Here is a 19,314-nt window from a genome sequence, read left to right on the forward strand (position 1 = left end):
CCCTTTAATGAAATAGCTGTATTTTTATAACTACATCTCTAAAAGTTGAACCGTGAGAGTTCCCAGGTATGTCAAATGTTCATAGATTGAGGAAGCAACCTGTGCCATCTACACTGTCAAATACAGCACCTGAATTGTGTACTGGCAGTGCCTGCATTCTATTTTTATTCAGCGTTTTCATGAACTCACAATTCAATAATTTCACACTGGTAGATCATGCTCCTTAAATTTCCAATAGTCTAAAATTGGTTGGATGGCTTCTCTGAGGACTTATTTCTCTAGTCCTATATATTACGTACAACAGCTAGCTATAAGGATAATATTATTGCACTCACAAACAGAAGTAGTGTGTGAGTAGTGAGTAGTGTGTGTAATCAATGCAGCCGTCTTCTTCTTGCGTCAACCAAGTTCATATATGTATATATATCTCTAATAGAACCAAAAGTAACACAATAGTGCAGGACGCCAAAATACTCAGAAAATGTACATATTTATTGCACTTAACTTATAAAAAACTATTAATAGACCACCTCATAGTGTCACCATAACAGCGTGGTCCAGATACCGATGGCATCATAAAAAAAGAAGACTGCTGTATTAGTTACACACTTTATTTCTCATTTACTTCCCTATTGTGTGTTATTTTGTATCTTTGCTGGAATAGTTGTTTCTCTACTTTTATTTTTCCGCCATCTCTGTTTTTTTTTTTGCAACGTCATAGCTGAAGAGACCCTTACCAATTCTGACAGGTTGCACATACTCAGCACAGCCGCTTCATCACCTGCCAAGTACAGTTCAACAAAATCCATATTTATATTGTCTCTGTAAATCAACGATAACTAATATACATTATATTAAAGCAATAACCTTCACTGTCACCGCATGCTTCAAAGTTCATTTTCTCTACACAGCAGATATGCAGAGGGCAGCTGTCAAAAATGAGATTTAACTATACCATTCTGTTTTATCCTTTCATTCTTTGCTTTCACTGTTCATTGCGCTAAAACGTGATAATACAAATGATATTTTGTGTCTCAGTTCTCTGACAAAAGTGTGCTGCATTTTTAGTATTTTAGTTCCTTTCACTTCATTTTTCCTTCTTACTTTCCTTTCCTTTCCTTTTTTCTTTTCCTTTCCCCTTTCAGTTTTTAATTTTCTTGAAACCTACACAATCATTTGCAATTTATAAATGACTGCAGTACAAATTATAATTGTGAAATACGACTGTGAACTCCAACTGGGTTATCCATTAAAGGACCACTATAGGAACCCAGACCACTTCAGCTTAATGAAGTGGTCTGGGTGCCAGATCCATCTAGGATTAACCCTGCCTGCTGTAAACATAGCAGTTTCAGAGAAACTGCTATGTTTACATTAGGGTTAATCCAGCCTCTAGCGGCTGCCTCACTGACAGCCGCTAGAGGCGCTTCCGTGCTTCTCACTGTGATTTTCACAGTGAGAAAACACCAGCGTCTATAGGAAAGCATTGAGAATGCTTTCCTATGAGACTGGCTGAATGCGCGCGGTTCTTGCTGCGCATGCGTATTCAGCCGATGACGGAAGAAGAGGGAGGAAAGTCCCAGCACCGAGGGAGCCTGGCGCTGGAAAAAGGGTAAGGGATTAACCCCTTCCACCCCCCTCAGCGCCACGGGAGTGGGACCCTGAGGGTGGGGGCACCCTCAGGGCACTATAGTGCCAGGAAAACAAGTATGTTTTCCTGGCACTTAAGTGGTCCTTTAAGTTGGAAATTGAGGTTGATTCATAAAATAACTTAGACATATAGGTTCTAGTAGCCCATCTGGAAAACATTTAGCAATTTAGCTTTCTTGCCCACATATTTACAGTTCTTGTGCCTACAATCATTAGTTTATTTAATAACCCTGACGGACAACAAGTAAGATTTCTTTGGATCAAAAGAGAAGAGATCTTATCTGCAAAAGGAAAGCATGGTTGCAGGGAGCAAAATGTTTCCACGTTAATAAATACCATCTTTGGATTTAATGCAGGTCATCGGTAACCACTTTCATTCATTTTGTTTCCAGAGTTGATCATTAAGCTGCAGTATTATGAATCCCTCCAGGGGGATGTGACTGCCTTTGATCGAGTCAAAAACCTGCGCAGCGCAGCTGACATGTTGGAGGACATTGCAAAACTTAACTTCAGCCTTTCCAGAACCCTGATTGAAGATGAGGCAGCAAAAGCTCAAGAATGTGAGTTTACCAGTGTCTGTTATATTAACTTTTTGTTTGAATGACACAGCATATATGTTATATTCTAAAGCAATAATAACAAACACCAACAACACACTATAACAATAAAAAAATATAAACTGTATGTATAAATGTTACGTTCTAAACAATTATAATTAGCAAAATGAAAGTAATTTGGTCAAGTTTTTGCATTCTTCTCTATAAATTCGAAATATAAATACATCATAATCTAAATAAATATAAATAATAAATAATAAGACACTTAAATATATACACAATTGTGTCTCATATTGTGTGCATTTTTAGACCAGAAAAAAATACTTAAAATGTTGAGTTTTCTTCAGCTTGAGAGTTTATTTATTAATTTATTTTTTATTTATTTTATTTACATCTCATTCCAGGACAGATTAGAAATTAGAGGAATTGTCTCATTAGAACAGGGTAAAAAATGCATAGGTATATAGTTGCAGTATGCCGTTATACACATAAGACCTGTAACACTGTTTTTTTTAAATATAATTATATATGTAGGGTCCCTGTCATGACAAGAAATAGCTGGACGTCATATTGCGTGTGATAATAACCATTATGGTGGTCGAGTATACACATAAGGCAGGGTTCTTAATTCTATGTACACTTAAACTGAAGTAAAAGCACAAAAGCAAGAGATTACGTCTGGTGCATAGCTCAACATAATTCTGCAGTAATAAAGTATGTATGGCTATGGAGCCTGTTAAACCACTGCTGTTATTGAGCATATGGTAACCAATAATATATGAAAATATACTACATAAAGCAAATAGGAGTAGGATCATTTATATTCACTTAAAGACACCATGCTAAGTTAGTAGGATAGCACTCATATAGGGTATTAAACCACCTGAAGTGACGTGTAACAGTAAGAGCCTGTCAGTTGGCTGTAGAGTGTAAAAAGAAAGCAGTATCCATATGTAAAACATACGTAAAACATTATGTTTAGGGCTGCATAAACAGGAACAAAATATACTTATCTCCCAAATGGCAGAAAACTGAGCAGTGAGACTTCAGGGGCGTACTCTATACATAAAAACAGCTTCATTAAGCTACAGTTGTTTTAGTGACTATAGTGTCCCTTTAAGGCTTGACAAAAATCATTCTGTTCTGGAGATATGATTTAAAGGTTTATTGAACAAGGTGGTGACACCGCAATGGTGAGTTTAGATCAAATAAAAGTTTATTAAATATGTATATCTGTGTTAAAGACTGTCCAAAGCATTAAATGTTGATGTGATGCCTTCATATTTTAGTACTCAACGAAGTCCTGGAAGATTGGCAGATAATGCAGAACAATACATTGTCACTTTTTCCTGATATCCTGGATCCAATTGCTGCACATAACGCAAAGCTTAAGGATCTTCAAGAGGCAATTAAGGATGCGCAGGAGGATACCAGGCGAACAACAGCTGCCAACATGGAAAATATTGCCAAGCTTAAAGCATACAATGTAAGATGCATTCACTCTCCATAGAGCGTAACAGTAGTGTATTCTTTGTCAGTCTAGAAACACAACATCACATACTACGTGGTTCATCCAATAACATTAAATTATTCAAAAACAGTTACCGTAACCATGGTGAAATAAAAAACAAATCTGTCAAATTAAATTAGGTTTATCACATCTCTGGAAATTACCGCTTGACTAGAACATTGAAAATTGCATAGAACTTGTGTTAACTGTTTTCCTGTAATGTTCTGTTTGTATAATTAAAGATTTGGCTATTGACATGACAATCCAGTTCAGTCTTGGCACGGCTAGGGCACACATTCTGGTGTAGGAGGAGAAACAGAAACAATGGGAGTTATGTATAAAGAATGTCTGTTGTGAAAAGTGATGCAAGTGTAGAAAGGGGCAGAGCCAACAATTCAATATGTCTGCTGTTTTCACTGGTTGCCTTGGTGATTTTTCCACTTTTAGCACAATAGACCACTTTTCAGAACACAACACTTCTTACACATAACTCCCATTCACTTTCTTTTCTCTCTCTAAGCTGACTGACTGGTGCAAAGTCTGTTTTTTTAAATGATCGAAAATTAGAGTTTATCATAGTGACCAGATGGAGCTGTTCAGTTTCAGGATAAACTCGGAGCTCCTCTCACCCCCACTACTAACACAGCAGAGACAAATGCTCCTACAGTGAGTGGAAGAAACACAAAATAACTGTCAGTCTCCCTCAGTCTGGCTTGGCAATGATAATTTCTTTGTCAGTGGACAAACATTCAAAATCTGCAGTGGATCAAATTGGATTTTCCCTCACTATAAGTACCATTAGCTCTCCATAGCAAAGCCCTGTCCAATGTGGAGGTAGGTAACGGTGCCTAGTTGGCCTCATGTAAGAAGTTAAACCATTAGAAAACAGATTGACTACCTACAATGGGGGAGGGGAGTGGGGGGTGGAGTGCCAGGGCACCACAGAGAGCTGTAGAGGTTTTGATGCTTGGTGTGTTGCTTTAAGAAGTTTCTTATAGCTGGGGAGAGAAAAAAATGTTTGATGGGTTGTTTTTTTGTTTGTGTTTTTTTTTTATCCCTGTTTATTTGTCATTGGATATTGTATGTATGCACACAGTATGTTTGTCTTATATACATGTCTCATTGACTATTATGCATAACATTTATTGTATTCCCTTCCTCTAGGTGCAGCTAGATACTGTGAATGAAGGTGCAGACTCTGCTAATACCACTCTAAATGATGGCAATCTAATCCTAGAGGGGTCACGCATTATCATTGCCGATATAGAGGATATGATTATGGTAAAGTTACCTAGATAAAAAAGTATGTTTAAAATGTGATTCTAGTAAAAATGTAGTAATGTGTCATTTTTTGTTTCTATAAATGCACACAAAGTTCACAATATTATGTGCCGGTTCTCTGACAATAAACCATACCACTGGAAAGTTTGAGTACATGTCATGACTACATATTGTTTTAACATCCAGTGAGATTGGTGGAGGTCTCTACAGGATACCCATCACTATGTGTGACCAGGATTTAAGACAAGATCAGATTCATTATAAGCTATCCCAGATCTAATTGTGTATCAGATGAGGAAAGATGTTCTCGTCTTTTTTAGAAGTGTACCTTTGCAGTGATACTTTGAATTAAAGGTTGTAAAGGTGCCCCAAATGAGATAAATCAAAGCAAGTAGAAAGTTGAGAAATTCAAGCACATTGGATATTAAAGCTATATAAAAGTAAGTCAAACATAATTTATGCAACAATTCAAGCAATTTGCCAACGTTATTTGCAAGCACTACCACGATTATTATTTTGGTGGCCCTTAATATCTAAAAAAATATATCTTCCTAAAAAAATTATACGTTAAGTGTTTCTGATGAAATGGCCCAATTTCCAAGAATTGGAAGCCCCTTTATTTCATAAAGCAGAATAAATTGAAAAAGAAAATATAATTTGGAACCACTCATGCCAAAGACAACTGTACTGCAGTAAATTAGCACATCTCTACAGATTTGGGAAAACTACTATGTCAGATTGAGAAACATTTTAGTTCATGTTATATTTTGTCGGTTCCATATCTGTCCTGATATGGGATTCCACCTAAAAGTTTGGTTTTATTAGTATACAATATGTCTTTTTTTTCTTTCCAAAGAATATGTCTGGACATCATGCGGAAATAGATGGAGCTAATAAAGGTTTGCAGGAGAGGCTTGCTAATTTAACCCTTGATGTTGAAGATATTGTCCTACAGGCAATTGATCATGCCTATAAACTACAAAGACAGGCTGATGGACTGACAAGGTAAATCATACCTGTAACTAGAAATATTATATTCTAAATGGTGTAGATCAGAGGTAGGCAACCTTTGGCACTCCAGGTGTTGTGGACTGCATTTCCCCTGAACTTTGTCATCATTATTGGTGTAAGAGCATTATGGGAAATGTAGTCCACAACATCTAAAGTGCTGAAGGTTGCCTATCCCTGGTGTAGATGATAATGCAAAATTAGTTTATTCTGCTCACTAATGAAGCTGCATATTCTATATTTATATACTTGAAAGAATAGTTTCATAGAACAAACGAGTGTAACTCATAACAAGAAAATGGTATATTCTTTATACTGCAAGCAATTGTGTTCTTGTCATCGTGAATATGTAGATACAGTTCATTGTAAAAGAAAATGTTTGGTTTTCAATAAAACGGTTTTGTATAAAATTTTGACAAAACTTTATAACTCGTGAGTTGTTTTTTATTTTTACTTTTTACACAGTGCTTACATTTTACATGTTTTATTTACAGTAATCTCAAAGATATTGACACAAATGGATTGGTGGAAAAAGCCATTAATGCATCCAATGTGCATGAGAGGATTTTGAATTTTGTTGAAGATGCCAATGAGACGGCTGTCATGGCGCTAAATGTCGCTGAAAGAGTTAATGATGTAAGTTACGATGTTCTAAATATGTTTCTATAAATGCAGTGTTTAGTGTGCTGATCAGAGAGACTTCCGCTGCTTTCCATTCCAAATAAACAAAATCCAGCTAAGTGGAAGATCCTTCTCAAAATGTTCAAGCACAACTCAAACTAAGTAAGCAATTTAAAAATACAGTTTGAACAGTGATACATCTCCTACAATTTGTTGATTCACCTGTATATATTATACACAACATGTATCCATGGTGATATTTTATCTTTGTGCATCAATGTTCACAAATAAGTGTAGCTACATGTATGGCATGTATCATTCCACAATTCATGGTACTGCATACAGTTACCTTTTCAGTACTGTGAGCCAGCAGTACTAATGTTAGTTTTTATCACTTTAATATTATACACATCTGTTAAACTATGGATCCAACGATCCATTGTTAACAGTCAATAGTCTTTATATTATCTAATGCAGTCCTGAAGAATGATTTTATGTTTAAGTGACCCTGATTAAATCACATAAGCATCCTTGTGACTTACGTTTTAACAATAACACTTAAGATAAATGACACATGCATGCTTGTCACTTACTGGATGATGTTATTATTTATTCTGTCGATAGGCTGTGGATGGAATTGACGACCAGATTAATTATCAAAAATTTGAGAGTGACCATCTCCTCAATAAAGCACAGGAATTGCTGAAGTCTTCGGATATCAGTAAGTGTGTATTTTATCCTCCACCGTTTGAAGTTTGCCTCTTTTTTTAAAAAAAAATCTTTATTTTCGCTGTGCTTGAGTGTACAAAGAATCTTGCACTGCCACAACAACAGGTACAGGAATAACAAGTGCCAACGTCCACACAAACATGAATAGCGCACCGCACATAGTACCCAGAAGGTACACACACCCTGGCACTATTTACACACATAGACGCCAACCTGAGACCACACACATGCGTAGGCTCCTATGCAGCACTGCAGCCTCATGCAACACAAAGGAGCTTACTTCACACCCCACGCCTCTAGTACCCCGGGAGCGCAACACAAACAAATCACTAGCCTGCAGAAATCTAGCTAGCCCCGGGTTTGTCCCCAACCATGATCAAAATTAAAAAGTGCTTGCCAAACGCATTTCACCAACTACTAAGGGAATACTCGCTACTGCCGAATACTTGCAAACTAACGATCTCATGAAATGCTGAATGTAACTCTCATGTACAACTGAGCACAGAAAAAAAAGAATAAAAAAAAAAAAAGAATAACAAGTGACATAGAAATACAGTTGCATTATATCATATACATTAAGTCATGGTACAGTGTGTGGCAGTTCTATGACGTAGCACAATTTTATTAGTCTATCACGTCTCAGTACAAGGTATTAACCTGAACTCTCAATCACTAAAGAAATACTAGACATGGTAGTTGGGGGTGTTTATATGTAATAGTGACCATGCTAGTTTAACTTCTGTAAAACTTTGGATAATTATAAGCTTATAGACTGGTCTCCACTAGTTGCTAATGAAGATTGAGGGTGTAGTTTCCGTTTTTAATATTCTGTATATAATTTTTCTCATAAGCTATCCATCATCCAACGTATTCATGTAATTTGCGTGCAGGGCCGGAGCATCCATAAGGCGGCACAGGCAGCGCCAGAGCAGGGGGGGGGGGGGCAAAAATCTGAATCCCCTGCCTCTGGCTGGGGACTCTGATTTTTCCAACTACCTCTCTTTCCCTGCAGCCAGTGAAGTCGGCAGGCCTCTCCTGATGATGTCAGGAGGAGGGGATGTGACTTACACTGCTCTTCTCCCAGACTCCCCAGCGGATGGGAGAAGAGCAATGGAAGCCATGCCCCCTCCTCCTGACCTCAGCAGGAGAGGCCAGGCGACTTCAATGGCTGCTTTGTTCTCCTGTCTCACCCCTCCCTGGTCCAAGGTAAGCCTCAGGGAGGGGGATACATTTTAAAAAAAAATCCAATGAAAAAAATTAAAAATTAAGCAGCCCCTGTCCACCCCACTGTGCCCCCTCTAGAGCTCATGTGCCCCCCACCCCACAGCTCCTATTACCTTCTAAAGTTTCTGTGCCCCCTCTCCAACTCCTGTCCCTCCCCCTCCAGCTCCTGCCCCCCTCTTCAACTCATGTACCCCCTCTCCAGCTCCTGTCTCCCCCCCCTCTCCAGCTCCTGTCCCCAGCTAATGCCCCCTCTACAGCTCCTGCCCCCACCTTCTACAGCTCCTTTGTCCTCCTTCTACAGCTCCTATGTCCACCCTCTAGAACCCCTGTGTCCTCCTATCAGGGCCTGCGCCCATCACCACGGCCCCTGTGCCCCCACACAACAGTCTCTGTGCCCCCCTCTAAAGCTCTTGTCCATCCCACCACAGCTCTTGTCACCCCTCCACAACTCCTGGCATCACTCTCTCTCGAGCTTCAGCCACTATATCCTGTGCCCCCCTCCTCACCACAGCTCATGTCCTCCACCACCTCTTCAGGCCTTATGTTCCCCTCTCAGCTCCTGTGTGTCCCCCTCTAAGCTCCTGCCCCCACTCTCAGGGCCTGCACCCCTCACCACAGCCCCTTTCTCCCTCTCAGCCCCTGACCCCTCCACCACAGCCCCTTACTCCCCTACTACACACCCCTCAAACTACATTCCCTTACTAAAGCCCCATATCATCCCCACTACAACCCCTCTCACCAAATTACAACCCATATCACCCAAACAGCCCCTTTCCCAAATTGTAGCCATCAACCTACTTCAGTCACTATCCCCGCCACTAACTTTCCTAACCCCCCAATTACAGCTCATACCCTCCACTACAGCCCATGTGTCCCCCTGTGCCCCCTAGAGCCCCAATCCCCCACCAAAGCTTCTGTCCCCCCTCTCAGCCCCTGTGCTCCCCCCACACCACAGCTCCTGTAAAAAGGGGAGTTACGAGACCCACAGGTGCCTGTGTAGCCTAAAACCCTTGCACTGTCCCTGATTGCATGGGACATATTGGCTGTGATGTCTATCTACCCAGCATCTTTTTTTAAACTTCTGCAGAACGTTTCAGCTCGGAAATTGGCTTAATGTTATAAACCTATTGTAAAAGCCCCAGTAAAAGCCATAGTTTTACATTCACTGTTACTTCACTAAATTAAGGCTTAAATTACACATTATTCAGACAGAAATTTGACACACTGTGCAGGTAGTATTTGTGAAGCAGTATAGAGATCAATGCAAGGTATGCAAGAAATATATCCAAATGTATTCAAAACAGGCACACAATGTAAAGGAACACTATAGGGTCAGGAACACAAACATGTATTCCTGACCCTATAGTGTTAAAACCACTATCTAGCCCCCCTTGCCTTTCTAATATAGTAAAATCTACTATAAAAGCTCCTGGCTCTGTCCCTGATCTGCCTGCTTGGTTGACATCATCAAAAGTGATTCTCTGAGCCAACCACAATGCTTTACCATAGGATTGACTGAGACTGGCAGATCAAGGACAGAGCCAGCACAAGCCAAACACAGCCCTGGTCAATTGGCATCTCCTCATAGAGATGCATTGAATCAATGTATCTCTATGAGGAAAGTGAAGTGTCTCCATGCAGAGTGTGGAGACACTGAATGGCAGTGCTGAACATTATGCAGCACTGCCCCAGGAAGCGCCTCCAGCAGCCTTCTGAGGAGTGGCCAGTGGAGGTTGTAATGTAAACACTGCGTTTTCTCTGGAAAGACAGTGTTTACTGAAAAATGCCTGAAGGGAATGATTCTACTCACCAGAACAAATAAAATAAACTGTAGTTGTTCTGGTGACTACAGTGTCCATTTAATATTAACACTGAAGCTACGGGTTCTTGCCAAGTTTACCCGAATCCTGCAGATCTAAAAAATCTACTTGTCAGAGTTTAAGTTACCAAGATATTGTAGATTGTGGATTTTACAAGAGCTATTGCAATATGAAAATTCCAAAATCTAGCGTGAGGTTAGTACATCCCATGGCCTGGTCACATAAAACCCTTTGAGACTTTTTATATGGTCAATATCAATGTAAATTGTATCTCAAAGAGGCAACTTCCTCAGTCTAGATAAATTGTATACCAGTTTGTGTACAAAGCACACTGAATGGCAATGTCCTGTTTCTTTTTGTTCACAAAAAAGACAAGGAATCGGGTGTACCTGAGGTCAAGCAACGAGTTGATGCTGCTCTCTTCACTAAGAAAGCTTTAAGTGAAAAGTTGGAAAATGCTATCGTTCAACTCAGAATAACTGATGATGGTAAGTAGACTTTTTAAAAACGTTTTATTTTATATTCACAAATACCAAGTTAGAAAATCTCAAATGTTGGCCTAACATTTGCATTCTGGTTAATAATGAACCATAACTATTGTTTACTATATAAAAAAACTACAACAGCAACAAATAACTGTGGGATTTGAGCAAAGTAATACAATACAAATGATTACACATGAAACATATGTTTTATTTATCTATTTAGTGTACACATGAATAAACTAAGAGTTTTGTATTTTTGTATAACTTTTGTAGACTTTTATAGAAACTGACCTATCATATTACTGTAAGATCTGACTACTGTACTTGATGTAGGTATTTCCTGTTATTTTGTTTTGTTCTGTTTTCATGGTAAGCCTGCCTCTATAAGCTTATTAGACTAACGTCTACATTTCATGTATTTGACAGATGCTACTAGAAAGCGCTTAGAAAGAGCTAAAATGATGGCAGAAGAAGCTGGAAATATCACTGATACGATCTCAAAAGCCACTGCCCCAATGACAATATTTGCAAATACTTGGACAAGAAATCTTAAAAAATCTGATTATGATAACTCTGAATACAACATGGTTGTCAATGCAGCAACAGACACAGGTAAGCCGTTATAGTGTCGAATTCTGATTATGATAGATACACAGATAGATGGATGGATGGATAGACAGATAAATAGATAGATAGATAGATAGATAGATAGACGGATAGATGGATAGATAGACAGACAGATAGATGGATAGATAGATTTGATCATCACATTTCTTCCTCAAGCTTTTTATTAACATATCACTAGTTTAACAGATCTTAGCCTTAATACATTATTTCATATTTGCCACATCTAAGTATATAAATACATTTCAGAATAGCATCTTTTATTTCTTACTTTGAGTAAATAAGCCCATTTAGAGTCGACTCCTTTTAATATTAACCAAAATATACCAGGATTATATTAACCAAAATATACCAGGATTATGACTTGGTAATGCTGCTGCTGTAGCCATTTGCAATATTAAGGTATTAGTATTGCAGACTCTGACACATTGTGTGCCTAGACTAATGATTAATTAGTTACCTGCAGGGCAAGAAATTGCAGAGTAATATGTTGTCCTTGCGGCTATGTGATTTCTATAATTTAGTGACGAATTTGACACAAGTGGTTCCCTTGCTACTGAATAAGCTGCGTGATGTGGAATATAAATGGCCTTCAAGCAACATCTCATCGACCAATAACATCTCATCCAGTATTCGCCGCATCCGTGAGTTGATTGCCCAGACTAGGAGTGTGGCCAGTAAGGTACGAGAATGGGAGCTATATTATTCTATGCTAGTGCCTGAATTTGTTGTGTCTTCTTATTGAATGAACTATGTTTATCAGGTCAATTATGTCATCTTATTGTACACTGCAAAGTAAAGCAGATACATTTTACATTATCTTATCTCCACTCAACTATTCCAATTCAGTTAAATTACATCTAACTTCCTCTAAAGAGCCTCATTATATTCCTTTCTGTTTTCCTTGTTCCGAACAATATTAAAACAGGGGAAGAAATATAAATGACTATTTCTCAGTTTAAATGGGTCTATTTTATTATTTCTCAGTATTTCGAATATTTTTTAATCAGGGGTGTTTTATTTATCAATCTTTTAATAGATGTACCAATTATGCAGTAACTGTGATGAGTTGTTATTCACATCTTAACCTGATAAATCATTTAGTATAGAGCATTGCCTGAGTGTATGGCAGAGGACTACCATACACAAATGTTTAATACTGTTACGTTTGGAAGAAACTACTAGTCGTAATATCACCAAAATCTCCATCACGCGTTTGGTAAAAAAAAAAAAAAAGATCTCAAACACTTGCCATTTAATCCAAGAAAAGTGAACCTGGTGGAACACACCACCAAAAAGACTCATTCAGTGGAGCGCTAGTATATAAAATACACTTACTCCACTATATACTAAGGGGGTCTAAATGACAATGTTCTCCCACTTGAGGGAATATATTCTCTAAAACAGAAAGAATGAACACAAAATAGTGTAGTATATCGATGGAACCAAAATGTTAATTACAGGAAATATAGACCAAACTCACATGGTATAGACAGGTCTCAGAAGCCGGAGTGTATTAGCTCATATCAAACCCTCTCCAAATTCGTGATCCAATGGTTCTCAGATATATGGAGACAAAAGGGAGACAAAATGCCCTAGTGCAAAATTGTAGAGGTAGAATAATATCCAAAAAACTGCTCACCTTTAGTAGAGCCAATTATACTAGGCTCTTAGTATCAGAGCGTGTGTGTCTTTAAGGGAGGCACTACCCTTCTTGTATACAGGGGCAGGAAACAGTAAAGGTCCACTGGATTGGTAATCATATAAAATGACACTTTATTTTTAAAACATAAATAGAAAAAAAAACGTTTCGACGGTTGGCTTTATCAGTCGGAATATCTTTTTCCTGTAGAAGTCTGTGTTCATATAGCTGTGTTCTTATCTGATTGCTCGCCGTGCTCCTTTGGCGGCCAATCATAATGCTTGTAGTCCGGGGTGTGTATGGTTGCAGCTGTTACTCAGAGCCCCTTCATCCGAAACCGTAAGTGACGTTGCTGGCCAAACGCAACATCCTTGAAGATCCGCCCCCCTTAGTGTCATGACACTGAGTCTGCGCCTACCCCATTGAAGTCCAGGGAGCCATCTTATGTGTGGGCGATTCTTCCCTAATACACATACCTATCCATCAAGAATACTAACAATGTACTTACCATTTATTATTCACGTACGTAGAGATCAGTTTCACCAGCAAATCAACAGCTGGCAATAAATTGACTGGTTCATGCCATCACCTATTGTATCATGACAGCACATAACTCCATTACTTTAATTTAATAAAAAGTAGTAAGCAACAACAAACAGCATTTTTGATAAATTAAACTGTTACAAAAAATCATATATATGTTTTTTCTATTTCAATAAATGTTTATTATTAAAACGTGCACTTGACCTTAACAGTTGTTTTATTGATGGCTAACCGATATGATAGCCAGGCCTTTTGGCTGTGCTTATGCTGACAATACACATTTTATATAAGTTAATATGTTACTCACACATTTATTATTGCTTTATTTTTCTAAATCAACTAAACATTGTGTTAGGGAAGTTTAAATGTATATTTTTTTATTATTACAGTTAAATTAGCTATATCATGTTCCATGCCATTGGGTTGTGCAGAAACAAGATGTTTTGTGTTTGAGTAAAATATCAGCATGTGTTTCTCTTTATTGTTACCTCCAGGTTCAAGTATCAATGAGGTTTGGAGGTAAATCAGCCGTGGATGTGAATCTAAAAACCAGCTTGGCGGACCTCAAAGCTTATTCTTCCTTAAGCTTGTACATAAACCCAGAAGCTCACCAGGCCCAGCCACAAGACAGATTTATTATGTACCTAGGAAATAAAAATGTGAGTTACTAGTATGTGTAATGCCAGTATCATTTGGCTTCTATCCTGTTGAACAGTTGGGAAGTAATTAAGTAGCGCCAGATTGATATATGCACCACATAAACATGACACGCCATGTGTCTGTGTTAGCAGATGACACAAAACTAGAATAGAAAACACAGTCTGAACATGATATAACTTCACTACAGAGGGATTTTGATAAATTGGGGGACTGGGTTGTCAAGTGTCAGATGAGAATCAATACAGATAAATGTAAATTCATACATTTTGGAATAAGGAACCCACAAGCCACTTGTACATTAACTTAGGTTGAGTTAAGGATAACATTGAATTAAAAGAACTTGGGAACATTTATAGATCACAAACTAAGAAATAGTATGTAAAAGCTTGTAAGGCGCATTCATGTATAAAAAGGGATATTGATTCTAGTGATCAAATTTAATTTTGCCTCTATACAAATCAATGGTAATTACAATTTTGGGCACGTAAAGAAGGATATTGCAGAACTTGAAAAAGTGCAGAGGCGTTCTACAAAAATAGTAAGTAGTAAAGATGAATTCACTTTCATGACATTGCATTCTAATATACAGACAGCAGCAATAACAGCTTCCACTCTTCTAGGAAGGTTTTCCACAACATATTTGAGTGTTACTATGGAAATGTTTGCCTATTATTATTATTTATAAAGCGCCAACAAGCTCTGCAGCGCAGTACAATGGGTGGACAAACAAACACGTAACTGTACGAGTTTGGACGCATAGGAACAGAGTGGTTGAGGGCCCTGCTCAATGAGCATTCATGCTTTAGGGAGTGGGGTATAGTGTCACAAAAGGTAAGGGTTGGGTAGAAAACTAGGTTGCTAGAATAGTATTCACTCAAGACTTTTTTTAGTTTTTTGTTTTTATGACCGTTGCAGGAGAGGAATAAGGGTGTGGACACTAAGCTATTAACAGTTTAATTGATATGCTTTCCTACAGAAGTGAGTTTTTAATTATCCACAAGAGCTTTTGTGAGGTTGGACCCTGGCCTCAACCCATCGAATTCCATTCTAGTTCATTCCAAAGGTATTCGATGGGTTGAGGCCAGGGTTCTGTGTGGGCCAGTCAAGTTTTTCCACACCAAACTCATACAACCATGTCTTTATGGACCTTGCTTTGTGCACTGGGGCACAGTCATGCTGGAATAGAAAAGAGCCTTTCCCAAACGTTTACCACAAGGTTGGAAGCATAGCATTGTCAAAAATGTCTCGATATGCTGAAGCATTAAGATTGCCCTTCACTGTTAGTAAGGGGCCTAGCCCAACCCATAAAAAACAGCCCCACACTACTATCCCTTCTCCACAAAACTTTACAGTTGGCCCCAGGCAGGTAACAGTCTCTTGGCATCTGCTAAACCCTCTGACTTGCCTCTCAGGCTGCTAAATAGAGAAGCGTGATTTATCACTCCACAGAACACGTGTCCACTGATCCAGAGTCCAGTGGCGACATGCTTTACACCACTCGATGTCAGGCTTGCATGTAGCTGCTTGACCATGGAAATGAAGATCCTGCCGCACAATTTTGGTGCTTATATTAATGCCAGTGGAAGTTTGGAACTCCCCCCGCTGTAGAATGAGCACAGCCATGGCGACTTTCACGCACCATATGCCTCAGCACTTGGTCACCCAGCTCTGTGACTTTACATTGTCTTCTGCAATCAGAAACACAGTGGTAACTAAACAAACTATAATTTAAGCATACAACGCATTTGTCATGGTTTTCATTTTACTTATAGGCTAAGATTGTAAGGATAGCAGACAATACATATTCTTTGTTAATGCCAGTTACTCCTTCTCCCCCTCTTAGGGTAAATCAGATTACATGGGACTTGCACTTAAGAACAACAATCTGGTGTATGTGTACAACCTTGGGAGTGGGGATGTTGAGATTCCTCTGGACTCCAAGCCAATCACCGCCTGGCCAGCATATTTTAGTCTAATCAAAATAGAGAGGTAATGTATCAGAAAAATCACTGTGCAATCTAAAAGGACTTGCAACAAATTGAGCATAATAGTATGTATAATTAACCTTGATTAAATTTCTGAGCTATGATGAACAAGTAAATTAACACTAGCATATCGTACTTCTACTCTGTTCTGCCTCTTCCTGACATGGTTTAATTTACTGTTGTGTCAGATTTGCATGTATATTATTTGGAATTTTAAGAAGGTGCATCTGTGATAGTGTTCCTGTTATACTTAATTGTCCTGATCCTTGGTTTAATAGATCATATGTATTAAATATTGTTTAAAGTCAGTACAGATGCATGGACTGCCACCTGCTGTTGTATGCCATAGTATCAAGACCCATTCATTAAACTACATTGGTTATTCTTTTATTTTCCGAAGTTTGTACAACAGAACAATCAACAATAAAATTGGAATCATTAACCACCCTCTCCCCATACATTTTTTTATCAACCTTCTAATGCTAATGTTGCTTGTGATAAGAGAAATCCTACTGATCGATATAAACATTAGGATTACACACTGCAGCTAATTTAGAAAAGTGATCTGTTGTATCGTATTCCCTGTTTGGCATGATATGTAATCAGCTACCCATTTTTAATTGTGGACTTCTCCTTGAACAATTTTATCACTGTCTAGTATCTAGTATCTAGTATTTGTTTATGAAATTCTAGATATGTAAAGCACATTTTAAACGTGCAGTAAATGAAACGTCATTTTTAGAAATGACAATAAGTGAAAACCTGTGCCATGCAATACTAAGACTATACGAACAGGACAATTCGATTCTATTTTCTAACCTGTAGAGTATGATCAACATTTCTTCCAAAGGTTTTAAGATAAGGAAACTATTGTATTAACAGTGGTGTATTCTTATTTTTAGGCTTGGCAGACACGGCAAAGTCCTTTTAACAGTACCTAGTCCAAGCAGCACAGCAGAGGAAAAATTCATTAAGAAGGGTGAGGCACCAGGAAGTGATTCTCTCTTGAATCTAGACCCTGATAACACCTTGCTACTTGTTGGAGGAGTACCAGCAGGCTTTAAAGTAAGTATTGAACTGTAACATCACAGAACAATACGTCATTCTTCTGTGGCACAGTTATGTCATATTGTGTCATATTTAGGTATTGCTGCGAGGCTGGATGTTCACCATTCCCACTTGTCGTACTACTATTATTATCAGTAATTGTGTGTGTATGTATCTATATATATTGCAATAGGCAGGAAAAAAAGACTAAAGTTCAGCCTTTAAAACCCATTGTTTTATGCTGTTGATCCAAAGGAAGGCAAAACAAAGTTGCAGCCATTTCCAATTATGCCACAAAAATGGAAATAAATTCCATAATGGCAATCAAAATTCACCTGGATCAACATCCTGTTCACATACATAATAAAGGGACACTATAATCACCAAAACAACTTTTATCTCAATAAAGCAGTCTGGGTGTATAGATCATGACCCTGAAGTTTCACTGCTTAATTCACAGCCATTTAGGCGTTAAATCCTTTTGCTCCTGTTTTTTTTTTTGCAGTGCATGTTCATATAACAGTCGCATGTGAAGGTACCCCAACGGCAATCCTCCAACGCATTATAGTAATTTGTAACATTGATGTACAGGATGAAGCTTGCACAATTTTATATTTATGAATAGTTTGAACAAATACATCTCAAGACCTGCTTAGTAATAGTAACAGTGAGTTAGAACATATATAACTTTGATTTGTTAGGTCTAAGACATAGTGATGATAACGGTAAGCTTAGTTCTACAGTGTGTAGACGAACTAAATCATACTGCATGAGGCATAGTTGAGTGTGCGGTCGACATTGTGGTTGCTCAGGGCAGTATTGTGTAGAATTATCATATAGATGTAACATGTGTGTCGAGGATACTGTGCAGATTATATGAGTTGAGCGGTTCTGGTAAAGCTTTCTCAATGGTATTATAATGTACACGCAGTAGGAATAGTCCTAATGATTGGAGACATGAGTATGGACCCAGGGAGGTCTTTGGTTGGTGGCCGGTAGAGCGTGGTAAAGTTATGTCGTACTGATGCAGGACTCAGAGGCGGCAGAGAAGGGGGTTGAGCTCTAAATAACAGGCAGCAAGCCTGAAGGTACGTTTGTATGGAATCCCAGGGGGCCACACGTGTTTACAGCAATAATAATAAATTAAAGTAAGCAGGTTAACTAAACTCGCCTCTGCTTAAAACTTAAAACTATATGCCATTATTGTCTTGCTTAGTGTCTAAGTCCTGCGTGTGGGTGAGTGACCGTATGAAACTTCCATGGTTGAAAGCGGTTCCAGTATGCATGAGACGTTATAAGTGTGGGAACTGTACAATTTATATTATCTGACATGTATAACAATCTAGGTCTTCGCTAGTACAGTTGGAACTAAAACTAGAAGCGCCTCCCCACTGCTGCTCCCTGCATATGAAAGCTAAAGGACATGAGAACACAAGAATATAAAGAGCATAAAAAGCATAAAAAGCATAAAAACAAGTCACATAAAAGAGAGTCCGTTTTAAATCAGGTTTGTTGGTGGCTGTCTAAAAGTTACCAGGCTCAAACATTAGGCAGCGGGCCTGTTCCTATCATAGTCACCAGTCAGCCGATTCCCAAGTTCGGGAAAAGCCAGGAGGGTGCTGTTGGGCAGTAAAATGTCCCTGTTAGAAGTGGTTGCCCAGGCTGTCGTCTCATTTTGCCGATGCCCGCCTTGGGTATACTGCATTTCTGCATCACAGCGAGGCGGTGCGAATTTCTGCGCCCAGGTGTCGGTGGAAGGAACCGGTTTGCTTGTCGGGCTCGGGTCTGTCTTGGGGCTGGGTTTCACAGTTCTCTGGACCTAGGCATCGCCAGGCAGGGTGAGTGGGCATGTCGGGTCTTAACTCTCCGTTGTGCCTTGTGTCTGCGATGATGTCTCATACGTATTTTCACCCTCTTGCACTGTGGTC

General features: G+C 38.7%; 1 protein-coding gene across 1 annotated transcript in view; it reads left to right on the plus strand.

The window, feature by feature from the left end:
• LAMA4 (laminin subunit alpha 4) overlaps nucleotides 1–19,314 on the plus strand; it is a 139,587-nt gene that overhangs the window by 75,002 nt on the left and 45,271 nt on the right. Inside the window, exons 12-23 of the mRNA XM_063443504.1 lie at nucleotides 2,043–2,210; nucleotides 3,497–3,693; nucleotides 4,882–4,998; nucleotides 5,855–6,003; nucleotides 6,501–6,642; nucleotides 7,252–7,348; nucleotides 10,772–10,888; nucleotides 11,312–11,497; nucleotides 12,034–12,191; nucleotides 14,189–14,353; nucleotides 16,198–16,343; nucleotides 17,242–17,404. Coding sequence (XP_063299574.1) covers nucleotides 2,043–2,210; nucleotides 3,497–3,693; nucleotides 4,882–4,998; nucleotides 5,855–6,003; nucleotides 6,501–6,642; nucleotides 7,252–7,348; nucleotides 10,772–10,888; nucleotides 11,312–11,497; nucleotides 12,034–12,191; nucleotides 14,189–14,353; nucleotides 16,198–16,343; nucleotides 17,242–17,404 — 1,805 coding nt within the window. The remainder of the gene's footprint in view (nucleotides 1–2,042; nucleotides 2,211–3,496; nucleotides 3,694–4,881; nucleotides 4,999–5,854; nucleotides 6,004–6,500; nucleotides 6,643–7,251; nucleotides 7,349–10,771; nucleotides 10,889–11,311; nucleotides 11,498–12,033; nucleotides 12,192–14,188; nucleotides 14,354–16,197; nucleotides 16,344–17,241; nucleotides 17,405–19,314) is intronic.

The sequence above is a fragment of the Pelobates fuscus genome, chromosome 2 (genome assembly GCF_036172605.1).
Source record: "Pelobates fuscus isolate aPelFus1 chromosome 2, aPelFus1.pri, whole genome shotgun sequence".
Taxonomy (NCBI): Eukaryota; Metazoa; Chordata; class Amphibia; order Anura; family Pelobatidae; genus Pelobates; species Pelobates fuscus.